Below are 19,062 nucleotides of genomic sequence, written 5' to 3' on the forward strand. Positions count from 1 at the left end.
GATGCAATCGAAGCTGTCTTCATTTGTGCACCCCACTACCACGATTACTTGAATCTCATATACGAGCAATTAAGAATGTTTTGCAGTGTATTATTTAAAGTAGAGATGATAAACTATGTTTTTTAACAGTAAAAATGCCCATCAGGTAAGTATTGTAGGTATGCGGGTCACATTAGAAAAAAGCACATGATAAACGATTGACGGTATGTAGCTTATTGTTGGTCGGCATGAGGAAGGCAATAGTTGGAATTGTTGGATCAATCATTTTGATGGCATAGCACACATGTACGATATTAACATAATTTGCCATCACTGGTTATTGAAGTAGTATCAATCAATCTGGAAGTGTGTGTCTCCTTTTATATGATATAATGAATATGGTTGGTGATGGTACATGGGTTGATGTTGAATAATAATAAAGTAGTGATTTGATCAATCGTTTTTCTATTAACATGGATAGGAGCGGTGACTTATCTATTGTGTTTAACAAGCATTTGGTTTGATGGTTAGGGAATTGTGAGCAATATCAAATGAGAAAGAGAAACCTTGTTGTTGATAATTCCCGAGAATGGAGGAAGCAGTGCCAGATTTAATGGGTGCAAAAGCGAAACACACGGTGCCGGTGTCATCCATAGGGTAGAGCAAAGAGGCAGCGGGTGGTGTAAAGAGGAGACCATCCCCACCACTTCCACTACCCAAAGCAAACGTTACAGAAGGAATGGTGACTTTTGATCCAACCGTCAATTTGTAGCAAGTGTCAAAAAGACCTTGCCCAGCATCTGAAGGGGCGGGAGGAAGCTTGGTCGTGGCTCTTCTGAAAGCATCACGAACTTTGATGTAAATTGCCGAATCCAAACGTGTGATGACGGTGCCAGAGTCGATAATCAAGGAGCCACCACCTGAGGGCCCTATCACAGAGCGAGAGTTGACACGAAGAGAAGAGAGTGATACCTCATAGAAAGCCGAATTTGAAGACAGGAATTGCACTGCAGGCGTCGTCACACTACGACCCTTGGCAATCCCGAATTCGAGGAATCCACTGGCACTGGTGGAGAACGGGGATGGTAGGCAGTAAGTAAAAATCCTCGATCGGGTCTGGGCTGGAAATGCGAGTGCGTTTCGACTGAATCCGAGCAATCCATCGAAACCATTGAAAAGCCCTTGATTATTAAGGCCACACCCGAAGGCATACGAGGGAATCCGTGCAGACCCAACCTTGAGTGTGTCTGTAGCAACGTTTCCCAATGTGAAAGAGCCATCCAAATATTGAATTCCATACTCACAAATATTGGTGCTTGTGCATCCTGATGCCATCGTGCTTGCCACAGTCTTGCATAGGCGAGCATCACAAGGCACTGATTTGTACGAGGACGATCCAGACGGGTCGAAAATGGGCTCTTTTTGAGAGTAACAAGAGTTTGCACCACTGCAAGGTTTACATTGAGTCCATCCCAAATCACTACCCGTGTCGAGGACAACACGTAGTGCTTTTGTGGGTGTTCCTAACCCAACTTCCAATATGTAGTTTCCAGTTCCAATACTTGTCCCCGGTAGAATCCTAGTGTCTATCTGACTTGTTTGGCCTAATTTATTTAACATCATCTTCACTCTAATCCCCTCTACTTTCTTCACATCCGCCAATACAAAACCCATAACCTTGGATGTAATAGACTCATTGAAAAATACCTTCTTATTATAATCATCCTTGTAGTCATAGTATCTATGTTGGACCTTTACTCGTGTGCTCCCCTCCTCTATTACAACACCATCACGCTTCTCCACTTTTCCCTGCCCCCCCCAATAATATCCGCCTGCCCCCCCCACCCTGTAATCATCATTACTCACCCTTCCCTCTCCACACTTCACCAGCAACAGCAACAGCAACATAAACAACACCCACACCCACTCCCCTCCACCCATTCTTCTTACTCTCACCGCAACCACCTCCATCTCTTTCCTTCCTCTCTTCTGTATCTCCCTTCCTTCCTTCTTTTGCCTACTACTACTACTACATCTACATCTACATCTACATCTACATCTACTCTTGCTTATTCATTCATTCAGTCAGTCATACACATGTCTCCCCCCCTCCCCTCCTTATATATCTATCTCCCTCTCCCTCCCTCCCTATTCCATCCATCCATGCAAACATACATAATTATGCACTCTCAATAATGTGAAGTAGTGTTAAGTTTCCTAATCATTGACATTGTCTTGGCATGACGTTAGTTAATGTCCTTCCTCCTCAGATCTCTCTCTCTCTCTCTCTCTCTCTCTCTCTCTCTCTATGCGCATGTGCACTCGAAATAGTTTGACTAGATACTACAGTCTATAACTAAAAATGTCCACCACTGTAACTTAACACTGACATCCCCATGATTGGCTGCACCCCATTTCTTTACTTTATCTATCCCCCACCCCCTCCTCCCTTTGGACATGGGTCTCGTATCCTCCTCAGTTACAAGTTACAACCTTTCGGTCATATCCTCCGTCTGTATGAACTCTCAATTTCTTCTTCGCCCGTCTGCAACTTTAATATATTTTATTCAGTTTCCATTGAGAAATAGAGTCGAGTCTCCTTCATTGTTAAGGTAAAAGGTCGTTGTGGCTTTCCACAGGCCCAATAATAATAATAAGAATGTGGACTTTCCTTCCTTTTCCTCTCCTCTCCTCCCCCCGACCCCCCCCACCTGAACCGTCACTCCACCAATCTACTCTTCTGACAGACCTTCCTCAAAAAGTACGCACATTATGTTGTCGGTGTCACATGCGAAACCAAACTGTCACTAGTTGGGAGTGACGGATACGTTATAATTTCTTGGAGGTCCCTATGGAAATTCGCAATCTTTTGACCGAATGATACCCACGTACACACACACACACACACACACACACACACACACACGCTAATGCCATGATACAAAAATACCCTCTCTCTCTCTCTCGCTCTATGTATGTATATTATTAGATATATTCACATATAAAAAAAACAATAATTAAGATTTGAATTGGAAAATGATGTGCTAGCCAACTTCCTGACTCTTACGATCCATGGATGGATTGATGGTTGTCGTCACACGACATCAATAATTGTAGCATCCGTCTTCCACCCCTCCCTACAAATCCCACAGAGAAGACATTCAGAGAATGCCCATATTTCTTTTAGATTTAAACTTATTTTCCTCTTTAGTGGGAATACAAGCTATGCAATATGTATAGCAGCGACGATGGAGTAGCCAGCCATATCTTAATTGCATTTCCCTTCCTTTTTGAAAGACACACACACACCCATAATTTGGGCAGTGGCAGTCAAATTCGACCATTTTCTACTCAAATGTATGTCTTAATTCAGAATTTATGGTTGGGATTCGGGAAGCTTTAGAGGTGGAGGTGGTGGGAACTCACAAAGCACAATCATTCCCATCAATCAATTTGTATTATGCCCCCCCCCCCCCCCCCCCCCCCTTTCCCCTTCCCCTTCCCCTTCCCTCACGCCCGCGCTCGCTCTAACACTTTTCTGGTCTCTGGCTTTCTAGCTGCCTAGCTCCCTCCAGCGTGGTGCTTTAAACGACACCATCAAAAGTCGTAACCCTAATTAAGAGGATCCCGGGCTCACCACTCTTTACCATTATTGGGCCCATCCATCATATTCCATGGACGTTTGTGATCATTCCATCTCTCTCTCTCTCACTCTAATCGTAAAGTCAAGGCTAGCTTCCCCACCACATGCATGATGATGATGATGATGATGATGTACTAGTGTCAGTCACATCGAGGTGGGCCCTAGCTTTTAGCACTAAACCATGCATACATATATATAGATATACATATGTACATGGATTGAACTTGAGCAGTTTTGCAAATAATAAAAATATCTAAAACTTCCTCCAAGAGGACTTCCCCCCCCCCCCCATCACACACCCGTATCCTGCTTGTTTGGATCGATCAAACAGGACATGCCATGCCGTTGTATTATTAATTGCCCATCATTTTATTAGAATGCAGAGGCCATTGGGCAAAAGAGAAGATAAAGCAATCAGATTCTATGCTATGCTGTGTCTGTCATGCTCAGTAAGGTGTCCATCAACATAGGCAGGCATATTTTTAACTACAGAGAAATTAAATTTGGTGGTAACGACGAACGTTATGGGTATCAGGTCCTTGAGTGGGCGGAATGCAAATCATCTATGTAAGTAGGCCAGGATGTGCATGAGGTCCGCGTTCTCGAAGTAGGCATGAGGTCCAAAAGAGTCATAATAACTGTATTCCCTTTTGTACAAGGTTGGATTGGCAAGATGTTTTATATACATACATATGTATAGAGTCTTATGAATCCGTTGGATCTATGATATGTATGCGCTGAAGTAACCGCCCACTGCAATTTTTTGGGCGAAAGTACTCAAAAATGCTCCTGAAAATGCTCAAAAGCATGTTGCTTTTTCACATACATACATACATCTTTTATTTGTGACCACTTTTATACAGCTATTAAATATGGTGTTAGACCATTTTTAAATTTCTTTTTCTTATGTTGATTATGCTCACTTCAAGGACACGTCAATATGCAATGCCCCCCTCCCTTCTCTATATCACATCTCCCTAACTCCAGTTGCCCACGATGAAAAATCATGATTGTCACCAAAACATGTTAAGAGCCAATTAGAACTTCTTCATACACCATAAACAATCTACTTCAATAATGTCCCCTCGTATGTTTGAGTCTCTACTCTCGACTCTCACCTTGCAATGCGTTGTTTGCACTACCTATAACCATAGAGATTGACACATATGTGATATTCATGATATTTGCCATGCGTGCTATTTGCAATATTTGAGAATAAGAAATGGCCCCAAGAATATTATAAAACCATTGTTTTTCAAAATAAATTTACATAATAAAAATGAGTTAATTCAACAAAAAAACGAAGAATTAATTCACTAAAACATTTTATAACTGACTAATAATTAAATAATTGACTAAAACATTAATTGATTCACTAATAATGAATTAATTAGGGTTTCAGCTGAAATTAGGGCATTTGGAGAGAAAAAAACATTGCACATAGGATCTCATGGGTTCTATCTATATAGGTATAGGACGTGAGTTGAACGTAATGTCTATTGGAAAAAAGGGTGCAAATGGCACTCAAATTTTGCTATTTTTCCGTATGCCCTTTGACTAAGCCTTTGTCAAGCAATTATATTGTGTTATTTAAGCAGTTATGTGGTACCATTTCTCACATGATGTGTGCTATATGAGCGTACCATATGCACAAGAATCATCTATGGACAGGGGCCACAAACAATACAATGCAAACAATGCAATTGCACATCATACAATGAGTGACTCGTGAGGATAGTGTAAACTTGTATATGTTTTATTTCAAACAAAATGTTGAGTTCCTTGCATGTGAGGTTAATGAATAAAATTTGAAGTCCACAATATATATGGACAGGAGTCATCGCAACAGGTCATGCCAATGGTTAAAAATATCAACACTCACAAATATATCAAAGAGTTTGAGGTAGTAGCAATCTGAATCTACCAATGCACTATGTATTTCATCAAACTTGCACTTTCCCCAGTAGGTTGTTTGGCCTGCTGCTATGTGTGTATTGAAGATCTCCAATGACTTCATCATTAAAAATATATTTTCTCTACATTAATATACCAAGTAAAAATTGAAGGGTCTCCACATTAATGTATGTGTGTATGGAAGATCCCCAACACTTTCATCATAAAAATATATATTCTCTACATTAATGTACAAGTAAAAATTGCATGGAGTTTAGAAATAATCTTTGCAAGAGCAAGCACCGTCCTTGAAATGATGAACCCTATATGTATCAATCACGATTATTTCTCGCCCTTCCATCTTGGATATAGCCTTTGTGGAAGTATGGCAATCAATGCAAACTCGAAGGTTCTTTGCCACCCGGATTGGAGTGCCAGGGGGTGTGCTTATAAGCCCAAAAGCTATAGCTAGCTTCTCACAATGCCCACATAAATACTGCTCCTTGTCCTCATCCGACATTTGTTCTAAAACAATGTGTGTTTGCGGTAAGCAACCGTCTTGTTTCATTTCTGTCCCTAACCTATGCAATTTCTTGTAAATGTCCTTGATTCGTGGGTGTGATTTATCTCCAACTGAGAAATTATGGACCTTGTCATCAACCTCAATGAAGCATTTACCTGGCTTCTTCCATGCATGTGCTTGTATCCTCTGTTCTTTAAGAGCTTCTGCTTCTTTTGACATGCCAGCATCCAAATAGATATTACACATAAGAACATAACTTGAGGCATAGGTCTTATCAATGGATGTTATATGATCAAAACATCGGCGGCCAAGCTCAACTTCACCGTGTACTCGACAATGAGTGAGCAAGGATGTCCACCCTGCTATGTTGGACTTGAAAGGTAGACTATCAAGTAGCTCTTCGGCTTGCCTCACACAACCACCACGACCCAGAAGATCAACCAAGCAATTGCAATGATCGACTGTGGGCAATATGCCATGGTCCTCATTCATCGCTTTGAACTGTTGACATGCTTGCTCTAGCAAACCCTTATGACTACATGCTGAAAGCAGAGACACAAAAGTTACATAATTTGGTTTTAGACCTTCCTTCTGTAGGCCATGGAAGTATCCTTCTGCTGCAGTATAGTCATTATGTTGCGCATGGCCTGCAATCATTGCTGTCCAGCTCACCAAATCTTTTTGTGGCATCTCATTAAACACAGTAGTTGCATCTCCCATACTTCCACACCTAGTGTACATATCAATCAGTGTATTTCCAATGGCCAATTCAAATTCACAACCGAGCTCTCGGATACGAGCATGTACAAGTTTGCCCAACTCCAAGGCAGCCATACTAGTGCACGCTTTTAGTACACTAATACATGTGATTTTGTCTGAGACTAAACCATGTGTACGGATCTTGCGATAAAGATGTGCCGCTTCTTCACCGTGTTTGTATTGAGCATACCCAGCAATCATAGCGTTCCAAGTGACAATATCTTGCTTTGGTGAGTCATCAAATACCTTACGGGCATCCTCGATGCTTCCACAATTACAATACATATGAATGAGGGTAGTTGTCATCACGTCTTCAAGATTACAACCGCTTCTGATGATATGTGAATGGATCGCCTTTCCCTGTTCTAAATTGGAAGTAGTGGAACATGCTTTCAGAATGATTATAAATGTTGCTTTATCTGGTTCTAACCCTAGATCACCCATTCCAAGGAAGATTTGAAATGCTTCATTGCTATTTCCACATTCCGCAAATCCTTCTATCATTGCATTGCATCTCACAAGGCTTGGTTTTGACACATCTGAGAAAACCCTCCAAGCATCACCCAAGTTTCCACATTTTGAATACATGTCAACTAATGAGTTTAGCACAAACTCGGCCTCGTGATAACCATCCTCAACTGCCTGAGAGTGAAGCAATCTACCTTGTTCTAGGGCTCTGATGTTTGAACAAGCTTTCAAAACACTAACAAATGTATGAGAATTGGGTCTACTAGATTGTATCATATCCTTATACAATCCCAAAACTTCATCTCCATAACCATTTTGAGAATAGGCGGCAAGCATTGTACTCCAACAAACTACATTGCGATTCAGTAACCTATCAAAAATCCTTCGAGCATCTACAAGTGACCTACACTTTACATACAAATTAATAAGGGAAACGCCCAAAAACTCATCCAATTCAATCCCCGACTCAATGATATAGCTATGGATGAGTTTTCCACAGAAAAAAGATGAAATATTTGAGCACGCTTTCAATATAGATGCAAAAGTGACATCGTTAGGGTTAATACCATGAGACCAAAGTTGGTTAAACAATTCGAGTGCAGAACGATTACGTCCATGTTGGACATATCCAGCAATCATTGCACTCCATGACACCACACTCTTCTCGGGCAATATGTCAAATAACTTGTTTGCATCCAATAACACACCACATTTGCAATACATATCGATAAGTGTGTTTCCGATAAAGACACTAGATTCACATCCATCTTCAATGATATGCCCATGTATTGATTGACCTGCCTCTAAGTCACCTAAACTAGCACATGCTTTCAAAGCAGTAATGAAGACAAACTCACTTTGATTCACATTCGAATGTGACATATCACTGTATAATTTCAAAGCTTGCTTATATTGCCCAAGTTTGATATGTGCTGAAATGATGGCAATCCATGTAAACTCAGTTAAGTTGGAAATCTTACTGAATACTTCATTAGCTTCTTCTAGAGCACCACAAGATGCATATAAATGAATGAGATGACTTCCTAAGAATCCATTCGTCTCAAAACCAGCTCTCGCAATGGAAGAACTCACTTCTCTGGCCATGGCGACATCTTTTGTGATCATACATGATTGAATTAAACCATAGTAAATGTTGATAGGAACACATACCCCTTGCTTTTCTATGAAATCTAAGGCTTGTATAGCCTCATTAAGCTTTCCTTCTTTACAAAGATTTTGCACATTCTCAATAAATGCGAAAACAGCCTCATCTGCTGGAACTCTACAGACACACAAACATACACATATTATAATAGAAAACAAATTAGACAGAAGAAAATGAATGCTAAGATAGAAAAAAGTATACGCATACAAAAGTGAGAAGAAGAAGAGGAAGGAAGAGAACCTGGTCTTTCTAAGGTTTAAGGTAGTTGAGACAACCCTGATATGATGTGAGAGTCTCGGTATAGAATTAGGGTTGGGTTTTTGTCGAAAAGATTGAGAAGTGTGACACCTCCTGAGCAGAAACAGAGCAAATCTGTTCATTCTTGTAAACCAGAAAACATTTATTGCTATGAATGTAGGAGGAGGAAGATGAACGCACCATGTTTTTAAAATCCATTCTTGTACATGGAGGTATAATAATACCTTTTAAATTAAAGTAGGGAAAAGATACAGGATACCCCTGAAAGTTCGTTTATTTATCAGAATGCCCCTCGAAGTTCCAAATTTACCAAACTACCCCTATGTTCAAAAAAATACACTTTATAAAGTAATTATACACTCAAATCTACAAGCCCTATTTACCAGAATACCCTTTAAATACAAATTTCTTTACTTAAGCGATTCTTTGGGTCCTTTGTACCTAACAATGTAGTCTTTCTTTTCTTTCTTGTTCATTGGGTTGATAAATCGTCTTCATCATCAAGATCCATAGAAGGTCAGTACACACACACACACACACACACACACACACACACACACACTCTCTCTCTCTCTCTCTCTCTCTCTCTCTCCATATATATATATATATATATATACATTTCTCTATGTTTAGGTTTGCTCTTTCTTCTTTTATTATTCAATCCCCTTTTCCTTCTAATTTCTCTTTTTCCCGTATCCTTCAAAGAATTCTTTTTCTTCTTCCTCTTCTCTTTGTCTCTCTCTCATTTCGATGGTTGATGTCTCTCATAGAATGGCTTTGGTGGAGGGAAGGTAGTTTGAATATTTGAAGGAGCTTCGACAAGCTGTGAGATATGATGCAATTAGCTCTCATGTTAATTTTGATCCGTCTACAAAAAATGTAATTCCAAAAATATCCACAAAATCAAATATATCTATCGACTCAACAAAATATCCAATAATGCACAATCGTCACTAAATTGGGGCCCTACAATTGCGAGCATTGTGTCCTTTCCCACGACACCTTTCACAACGATGCTCTTTCTTCTTTGTGCCTTCTTCTATTGTGTGTATACGTTTGGTTTTTGGACGTCTAGGAGGTCTTCGTGTGGCTGGTGGTAACATGCCTCCAACAATATTATCATACGTTACAATAGGAAATATTGGCTTCTTGTAACTATCACAATATGATTGCAACAAATATGCCTTATGTGCAAAAAGATTGAACTCTTTCTTTTCGAAACAAAATAGCAACTGCTGCATGTGCACAAGGTAACCCCATATCCAACCAATGCATCATGTGTTATCTCTCCATTAACCAATCCAATATGTGCTTTAGAAGTTTCTCCATTAACCCGCCTTTCATAAAACCATGACATTATCTTTTGGTGTATCAATTCCATCATCCCTAGAGTAAGCATAGCTCTAGCCTCTAACGACCATGCATTTAGGGACTCAGCAATGTTAGATGTCAAGTGTCCAAACCTTTTCCCTGAAAATTTACATGTAGCCCAATGTGAGGGGTTGGCGGTGCTCATTAACCATTCAACTGCATTACTATTTAAAGTGCGTATTTCTCCAATGATAACATCAAAGTCTTGAGCATTAGTTGCATTTGCAACTTTCCACAACATCCCCAATAGTTGAGTGCTTTTAAAAGCTTTTCTGAAATTGTCTGATAGATGGCGCATGCAATATCCATGTATCATTGCCAAACACCAAAATGACACCATCCACTAAACCCTTTTGTCTATCCGAAATAAATGTTGGTGGATCTATGTGTCGAAGAACATCCTTCAAACTTTGAAGAAACCAACACCAATTATCATCATTCTTTGCTATTACTACACCAATTGCAATCGGAAACAAAGCACCTTGTGCATTGATGGTAGTAGCCCTGAGAAGGATTCCTAGATATTTTGCTTTCAAATGAGTTCCATGTAGACCAATTATTGGTCTACAATGCATGAGACCATTTATGCTTGCATTGTAAGCAATGAATATGCGAGGAAAGCGACCTTCAATTGTTTCTTGAACATGTGCCACACTACCAGGATTAGCTTCTAAAATGTTTTGGCAATAATTACGAAGATTTTGATATGCAAATTATACATGATTCCCATGGCTTTGAGCATGTGCACTTTCTTTTCATTTCCACGCTACCCTATAAGAGATAGTGACACCTTTTTCACAACGCACATCACCAATTAGTTCCTTTGGTGTGTATGTAAGATGATCTTTAAACTTCTCCAATGTTGTTTCCGCCAACCATTTTGAGCTTACTTATTTGTTCCCCAAGTGTTGAGTGCCACCACATTTATGTTCTTCCCTATTCTTCTTGATCTGGAATGTTGGACTTCCTTCAATACAAGATGCATGCAACCTCCATCGACATCCAGAATTTTTGCATGCAATAGTTAATCTAGCAAAAGTCATGTGAGCACAAATTTAAGATTAAAAGTCAAGTGAGTGTAAAAACCATATGATGTCCCGGATGAACAATGGAGATAAAGAGATGGGGAAGTTGATGAGATAGGGAGATCGAGAAGTTGATGAGAATGAGTAAAAGTATCTATTCCATGACTGGTGATGATCTCCTTGATGTTAACAAGGGAGATCAACCCTTTTTATACATGTAGTGATGCATGATAAGCATGCTCATGCCTAGTGTTACATACTATAATATCAAGCATACTAATTCTTGCATGCCAAGTCTTACATACTGGATCTTACATACTGGGTCTTACATATTGAGTCTTACATACCACTCTTTATACAAAGATTTGAAGTCTAAAGTTTTTCTAGGAGAAATATATATACACAAGGGTCTAAGGTTCACATTCGAGTTGATGTTTATGACATATGAGTGCAAAATTCATGTGAACCTTGTTTTATCCGACTTGATCACTCTTAGCTCAAGCATACTAATTCTTGCATGCCAAGTCTTACATACTAAGTCTTACATACTGGGTCTTACATATTGAATCTTACATACCACTCTTTATACAAAGATTTGAAGTCTAAAGTTTGTCCTGGAGAAATATATATATACAAGGGTCTAAGGTTCACATTTGAGTCGATGTTTATGACATATGAGTGCAAAATTCATGTGAACCTTGTTTTATCCGACTTGATCACTCTTAGCTCAACATGAGAGCTAATTGCATCATCTCTCACAGCTTGTCGAAGCTCCTTCCAAGAGTCAACCTGCCTTCCCTCCACCAAAGCCATTCTATGAGAGACATCAACCATCAAAATGAGAGAGAGACAGAAAGAAGAAGAAAGAAAGAAATCTTTGAAGGATACAAGAAAAAAAGAAATTAGAAGGAAAAGGGGATTGAATAATAAAAGAAGAAAGAGCAAACTTAAACATAGAGAAATGACCACATATAAACAGAGAGAGAGAGAGAGAGAGAGAGATAGAGAGAGAGAGAGTACTGACCTTCTATGGATCCTGATGATGAAGACGATTGATCAACCCAATGAACAAGAAAGAAAAGAAAGACTACACTGTTAGGTACAAAAGGACCCAAAGAATCGCTTAAGTAAAGAAATTTGTGTTTGAAGGTGTTACCCGTATAGGTGTACGAGAGGGTTGGGTGTAATGTGGAAGGTGTGTAAGGTGTAATATGAAATGTGAATGTGTGAGTGCTAGGTGGGGTAAGTAGGTGTACCTACGTCCATTCAGCTTTTTGTAATGATCAGATCTTTTACTATATAAATCCCCACTCATGGGGCATGAAGAAAGAGAAATATATTGACGTTACCACCTCAACTGTGTCTCTGACTCTTCCTCTGTCTCTCTCTCTCTCTCTCTCTCTCTCTCTCTCTCTCTCTCTCTCTCTCTCTCATTCTTCTCATTCTCTATGCATCTCCCTCTCCCCTCACATTTGAACCCCCTTGGGAGAGGGGTGGAGCCAATCTTGACTCCACCCCCCACCGATCAACACCTGTCCCACCAGGCATGCCAAATTGTGTTGCCTTCCTTCCCGAAGTCGACACCTTCGATTTCCTAGACAAAATCGGGCCAAGAGTTGTGGTACGTGGTGATCAGGGCGATACCAGAAAACAGGATTTTAAATACGTTACGTAAGGGAGGTCTCTTCCTACCACATCAATTTCATAAGGGACAACAATCACATAACATCAACACAAGAAATAGACCCCAAAACTATATGTATTACGAGTAGGTAATGAATACAGTTACACGGCTCATGACAGGAATTAACAACGAAGTGATAGTATGACCTAGACACTTAGAATCCCATAATCACGGGTTATAGTTCCCTTCTTCCCTTTGCTCTCTCCCCCTTGTCTCGTTCTCCTGTTCTTTTTGTAGCTTTTCCCTTCCTCTTTGCTTTGGCGTGCTTTGCTTCTTCCCGTTCTTGGCTGTACATACTATGGTTGTCTTCGTTCCTTACGGTTGTTCACCTACTTTGACCTACTCTCTTACGTTGTTACCGGGAAAAGTATGGATGTGTCGGAGTCGGAAGGATGTTCGGAGTCAAAGTCGGAGTCGGATCGACAGTTCGGATCGATGACTCAACAGATAGTCGAATAGAACATAGTTTTGTAATTCTTGATAATTATAGGCAATAGGATTTCTTGATGAGAAAAGACCTTCGGGTTACCTATAAAAGGAACCGAAGGCATTGTAAAAATCTATCATTGTATTTAGTAATATAAAGTTTAGTTAGCAAACCTCTGTGTACGGATCGCTCTTGCCATCTATTTCCTTCTGTCTAAGCTATATTACATAAGTTACAATCTCGGTGTCTGTTATCATTGATAAGTTTACAGATAATTCGTATCTATTCGTCTAACCACAACTTCTTGATAGAACGTTTGGTACGAACCTTCGTATTATATTATGTCGGCAAAGTAGTAAATGTCGACCGAACAACACAGTGTAATTTTGGCACGCCCGGTTACATCTGCACATAGTAGAGAACAAGACGAATGGATGTCTTCTGGTCCGAATACACCAGTCGGTTGTAAACGTCCTCGTACGCGTTCTATTACGAAGACGCTAGAGACAGAATCAGCTGAGGAATTACAGCCGAAAACAAGTAGAAGGTGGTTTGTACTTCCTGATTTAACTGATAGCCAGTCTTTGGACAAAAATCAGCCGGAAGAGGTATCATTTTACGATATCTGGAGTGAGGACAATATGCCTTATCCGTACTCTAAGTTCTGTGAGGGAACTGATGCAGAAGTGCATGTGAGGGATTTCCTGACAACATGGGAGATTAACCATGGGGCTCAAGGACTGTCGGCGGTAGCCGAAGATAAGTCTAAGATTGTTGAGTTCATTTTGTGATTGGAGGGTTATTCTGCTAATTGGTTTGCGCAAAATGGTCTCCGTGGGTTCGAAACATTCGAACAATTGACCAACAAATTTCTGCAGTAATTTCATTGTTAGATACCTCAAAAGGATTTGATAGTGCAATTTTATGCATTGTATCAAGAGCAGCAGGAAACGGTGTCTCAATTCGTGATCCGTTTTCAGAATTTACAACTTCAAATTTCTAGGCCTATTCCGGACAATGAATTGAAGGATGTATTCCTTGAAGCAATTCGTGAACCATTACGAACAACATTGAAGGTGTTCGATTTCCGGAATCAGAATATCGAGCAAGTGATTGATAAGGCAATCGCTATGGGCCAACAACCGATAAATGTACAGAGTATGGATATGTCAACACTAAATCGTACACTGCCAACGATGGAGGAGTTACAATTTCGATAAGCAGTTCAGTGTACTACTTGTTTAAATATTGGTCATTCGGCGATCGAATGTAGTCTACGAACGGACTACACAATATGTCATTCTAAACTTCATTCGGTCGAGCAATGTGAGTATAACTTGCTCAATAAAACGACAGCTCCGGTAAGACAAATTTTTCCGGAAAACGGGTACCACAATAACCAGAATTCGTTCAATAATGGGTACGAACAGAATAGTTTTCCACAAAAACAACATAATTTTCAACAAAATCAAGCCTTTCAGCAAAATAATTTTCAATAGAATCCAGCTTTTCAACAAAATAATCAGGCCTTTCAACAAAATAATTTTCAGCACAGTCAAGATTTTCAACAAAATCAAGAATTCTCGGCAGTACCGAATATGAATCAACAACAACAAAATGGAGGACGGTTTAAGCAGAACGGGTATAAAAATAAAAAATTCTACAAGTTGAAAGCCTCATGACAGTTTCAGCAATCGCCGAATTCCAATGGGAATGATGGTCAATAGTTTATGCAAAATGATGGGACTGGTCAGTTTGTGCAAGGCGAGGGAAGTGGAACGTTTGTTCCTACTTGCTATATTTGCCGTCAAACTGGTCATTATGCTAATCAGTGTCCTGCTAAAGGAAAAGGACCGGCGGTTAATATGGTTATACCGGAAATACAACAAGTAACCACTAGAAGCAAAAGTAAACAATTTGAGTGGGAGATTCAGGAAGCAGTTTGTAAAGCAGCCAAGGAATGGGTAGAGGAAGCAAACCAAAATAATGTAAACCGGATGCTCCAAGACAATGAAATTAACCAAGCTACTGAATTACCAGGAGCTACGGCTATACTAGAACAAGAGGAAACTTGGAAGATCTTGGCAGATTGCCAAGTATCACTACCACTGACCCGATTACTTAAATTGGTTCCTAGATTTACCGAAAAGGTGGCGACATTGACTGCCCAAAAAGGGTTAGAACAAGTATCGGTACACTATAGTCAGCTGAGCACCAGCCCTTCAAACACGGATGAGAAAAATCCATCGATTAAAGTAATAATTCATGGTTAGGAAATCGAAAATGCGATTGTCGATGGTGGCTCAGGAGTAAATGTCATTAATAAAACCACCTGTGATAGGTTGGGTATTACTAAATGGGAAGTTTGCCCATTTTGGCTAAGAATGGCAGATACTAGTATGGTACGACCAATTGGCTTACTCCAACAATTAGAGGTGGTGTTGGGTGGTCAGAGCTTTCTGATATCGGTAGTAATACTTCATTTGGAAGCTCCTAGTGCATATCCCTTGCTATTAGGTCGGCCATGGTTAAAGACTGCTAACATCAAGCAGAATTGGAATCAGAATCAATTGACATTTAGAAAAGGAAAAACGAAAATCCGGGTGTCTACACAGAACAAGGTTGCGACAAGCAAACAATGTTTGCTAGTGCATGCTGAGTTCATCAATATGATGGAAGGATTAGACGAGGTCGAAGAAAATCAGTATTTTGATGATAATCCGAAAATCATTCCTTTGTTCGAAGTGGATATTTTACAAGCTCTAACACCGTATGTGGAGTCCTAGGAGGAATCGTCAATAGATGAGCAAACAATGAAGGAAATACAACTCCAACAAGAAGCTACTGACAGAGAGATGAAGGTGTCCCAACGAGTTCAAGCTTCAGCATTGAAGGAAATAAATTTGGCAGAAGAAGATAAGGACAATGAGTTGAAAATAGTACTCATTGCTAAAGATATGATAGAAGCTGACAAACAACGGTTAACGACTGTTGAGAGACAAGCTCAACATCGGCCGGATCGGTTGAAGAAGCCGAGGACCGGATCGGTAGGGACCGATCGGTTAGGCCGAATGCGTAAACCGGTACGCAGACCGGTGCGTAGGCAGGGCCGGATCGGTGTGTAAACCGGGAGGCCGTTAGGAAAGATATTCCGTGAGGAATATATTTGGGAGTTAGTGTAGGAGCTCTCAATGAGCATTGAAGTACTGTCAGTACTTCTGTCAGTCCTTCTAGGACTTGTATAAAAGTGTTCATTGAACACACATATGTATAGAGTCGTGAATAGAGGTTGAATATAGTTCTTGTGTTTTCTCTCTCTCACTCCCTCTGTCTCTCCCGAGTATACTGCGTAAGCTCAAGCTCTCCATTAAACCTGAGTTTTCTTCCTTCTGTTCGGTCTTCACACTTGCTTCCGCACGCTACTTTTTACAACGACATTATTAAAGCAATATAAGGATGTCTTTGCATGGTCTTTTGAAGATATGAAGGGACTTGACCCAACTTTCTGTCAACATCAAATCAACCTGCATAAGGATGCAAAGCCAGTTCAACAACACAGGTACCAATTAAATCCTAATTATGCTATTAAAGTAAAGGAAGAAATAGATAAACTTTTGAAAGTAGGGTTTATTCGTCCGGTGAAAAAATAGACACGGTTAAGCCCAATCGTAGTAGTTTCGAAAAAGAATGGCAAGATTCGGGTATGTGTCGACTACCGAAAACTGAATGCGGCTACCGTTACGGATGCGTTCCTATTACCATTTACGGATGGTATATTGGATGCGGTAGCTGGCCATGAAGTCTATAGTTTCCTAGATGGTTTTAGTGGTTATAATTAGGTTCGGATGAATCCGGAGGATCAAGAAAAGACAGCTTTGGTTACAGAATGGGTAGTGTTTGTAGCAATAGTAATGATGTTTGGCTTGAAGACAGCCCCGACGACATTCCAAAGAGTGATACAGGAAATATTTGGTGATTATATTCCTGCATTTATGCAAGTATTTTTGGATGATTTTGCGGTTTATAGTCAGAAAAATGAACATTTTGAGCATTTACGACTATGTTTGGAGAAATGTCGGATAGGACGACTTAGTTTAAATCCGGCAAAATGTGCATTCGGGGTCACTAGTGGCACATTATTAGGCCATATTGTCAATCAAGAAGGAATTGCAGTGGACCTCGACAAGGTTAAAGCCATACTGGAAGCACCGGCACCCACAAATGCTAAAGCTCTCAGTCGGTTTTTAGGTTAGATTAGATGGCACAACAGAATGATAAGATATCTTGCAGATATCGCCATTCCCTTACATACAACAGTGCACAAAGTTCCTTTTCAGTGGATAAGTGTGGAACAGGATGCATATGACCGTCTCAAGAAAATGTTGTCCAAAGTTCCCGTGGTTCAACCACCGGACTAGAATAAGCCGTTCCATGTTTTTATCGACGCATCAGACATCGCAATTGGAAGTGCATTAATGCAGTTGACCGAACTGAATTGGTACAGACCAGTGTATTATGCTAGTCGGAAACTCTCAATAGCGGAAAGAAACTATTCTACAACTGAGAGGGAAGCTTTGGGAATGATCTATAGTGTCAATAAATTTCGACACTATCTTTTGGGGAAAAAGTTTACATTTCATGTTGATCATTCGGCTCTTCTTTATTTGGTCTCGAAACAAGAGTTAATTGGTAAGTTAGCAAGATGGACTCTTCTACTCCAAGAATTCGAATTCGACATTTTACATCGGTCAGGAGTACAACATGCAGTGGCCGATTATCTCAGTCGACTGGAGTCAGGAGATGAAGGCACATGTGTCAAGGATGATTTTCCGGATGCCCAGCTTTTTCGAGTGGAAGCAATAAATGCACAGGATATAAATGAAGAAAGTGAGGATGCTTGGATATCAGAGATGACAATCTTTCTTACAACAAGGATACCACCAAAACATCTATCGGTAGACGAAAGGAAAAGGTTGGCGGTACAGAGTCGTAATTTTTGTCTTTTGAACGACACTCTGTATCATAAAGGAGCAGATGGTATTTGGAGAAGAGTAGTATGACAATTCGAAAAATCGGTCATTCTTCGGGAATTGCAATGTGGAATTGCAGGAGGGCACTATGTTAGGGAAACCACAACCAGAAAAATATGGAACAATGGCTTCGGTGCCGACAGTGATTTATGCCAACGTATGGGACAACCGACAAAAAAGGATCGGATGCCGTTTCAACCTGTGTTACCTCTTGAACCTTTCCAGAAATGGGGTTTGGATTTTGTAGGCCCATTCAAACCGGCAACAGTAAGAATAAGCAATCGATATATTATAGTTGCCACTGACTACTGCACGAAGTGGGTAGAAGCTAAAGCTCTAAGGGATAATACAGCAGCTTCAACAACAAAAAATTTGTACGAAAGTATATGGTGTAGATTCGGTTGCCCAATAGAATTAGTGAGTGATCAAGGTACACATTTCATTAACAAGCTTGTTCATGAATTGTCTACATACTATGCAATGGTTCATAAGAAAAGCACGCCTTACTATCCACAAGCGAATGGCTTGGCGGAGTCGACAAACAAAACCCTCCAAACGATACTCAAAAAGATAGTAAATGAGAATCGTATGGACTGGGATCAAAAGTTACATAGTGCTTTATGGGCATATCGCATGTTGTACAAAACATCTATTAAATCAACACCTTTCCGAATGGCTTTCGGATTGGAGGCAGTTATGCCAATCGAATTCCAGATTCCGACACTCCGAATACAAGCAACCGAAAAATTAAATGAACTACAGTCAGAGCAAATTTGGAAGGAATCTTTATTGCTGTTAGAAGAAGACCGAATACAAGCTATGTCAGCTTTGGAGCAC

The 19,062-nt window shown here is 40.1% G+C and overlaps 1 protein-coding gene and 1 pseudogene across 1 annotated transcript; both read right to left on the reverse strand.

Moving 5' to 3' along the window:
- Window positions 1-69: 69 nt before the first annotated feature.
- LOC147867399 (pentatricopeptide repeat-containing protein At3g03580-like) lies at window positions 70-8,841 on the reverse strand. The gene is made up of 4 exons (XM_087315688.1): window positions 8,671-8,841; window positions 5,793-8,547; window positions 5,505-5,633; window positions 70-1,860 (listed from the first exon to the last, which is right to left on the reverse strand). Exons 1-4 carry the CDS (start codon window positions 8,808-8,810, stop codon window positions 484-486), a joined length of 4,401 nt encoding a protein of 1,466 aa, XP_087171814.1. The 5' UTR covers window positions 8,811-8,841; the 3' UTR covers window positions 70-483.
- An 800-nt stretch (window positions 8,842-9,641) lies between these two features.
- Window positions 9,642-11,897, reverse strand: LOC147867400 (uncharacterized; annotated as a pseudogene).
- Between the last annotated feature and the right edge of the window lie 7,165 nt (window positions 11,898-19,062).

The sequence above is a fragment of the Azolla caroliniana genome, unplaced genomic scaffold, assembly GCF_043228905.1.
Source record: "Azolla caroliniana isolate FFs.n. ecotype wild unplaced genomic scaffold, voAzoCaro1.0.p SCAF_2, whole genome shotgun sequence".
Classification (NCBI taxonomy): Eukaryota; Viridiplantae; Streptophyta; class Polypodiopsida; order Salviniales; family Salviniaceae; genus Azolla; species Azolla caroliniana.

Bases quoted from the DNA above. Each gene is read 5' to 3' on its own strand.
- LOC147867399 (XM_087315688.1), bottom strand. From the start codon at position 8,810: ATGAACAGATTTGCTCTGTTTCTGCTCAGGAGGTGTCACACTTCTCAA. The intron at 8,548-8,670 runs GTTCTCTTCCTT...GTGTGTCTGTAG, and splicing joins TTAAACCTTAGAAAGACCAG to AGTTCCAGCAGATGAGGCTG. The intron at 1,861-5,504 runs GTGAGTGTTGAT...TTGCTGGTGAAG, and splicing joins TCAAACTCTTTGATATATTT to TGTGGAGAGGGAAGGGTGAG.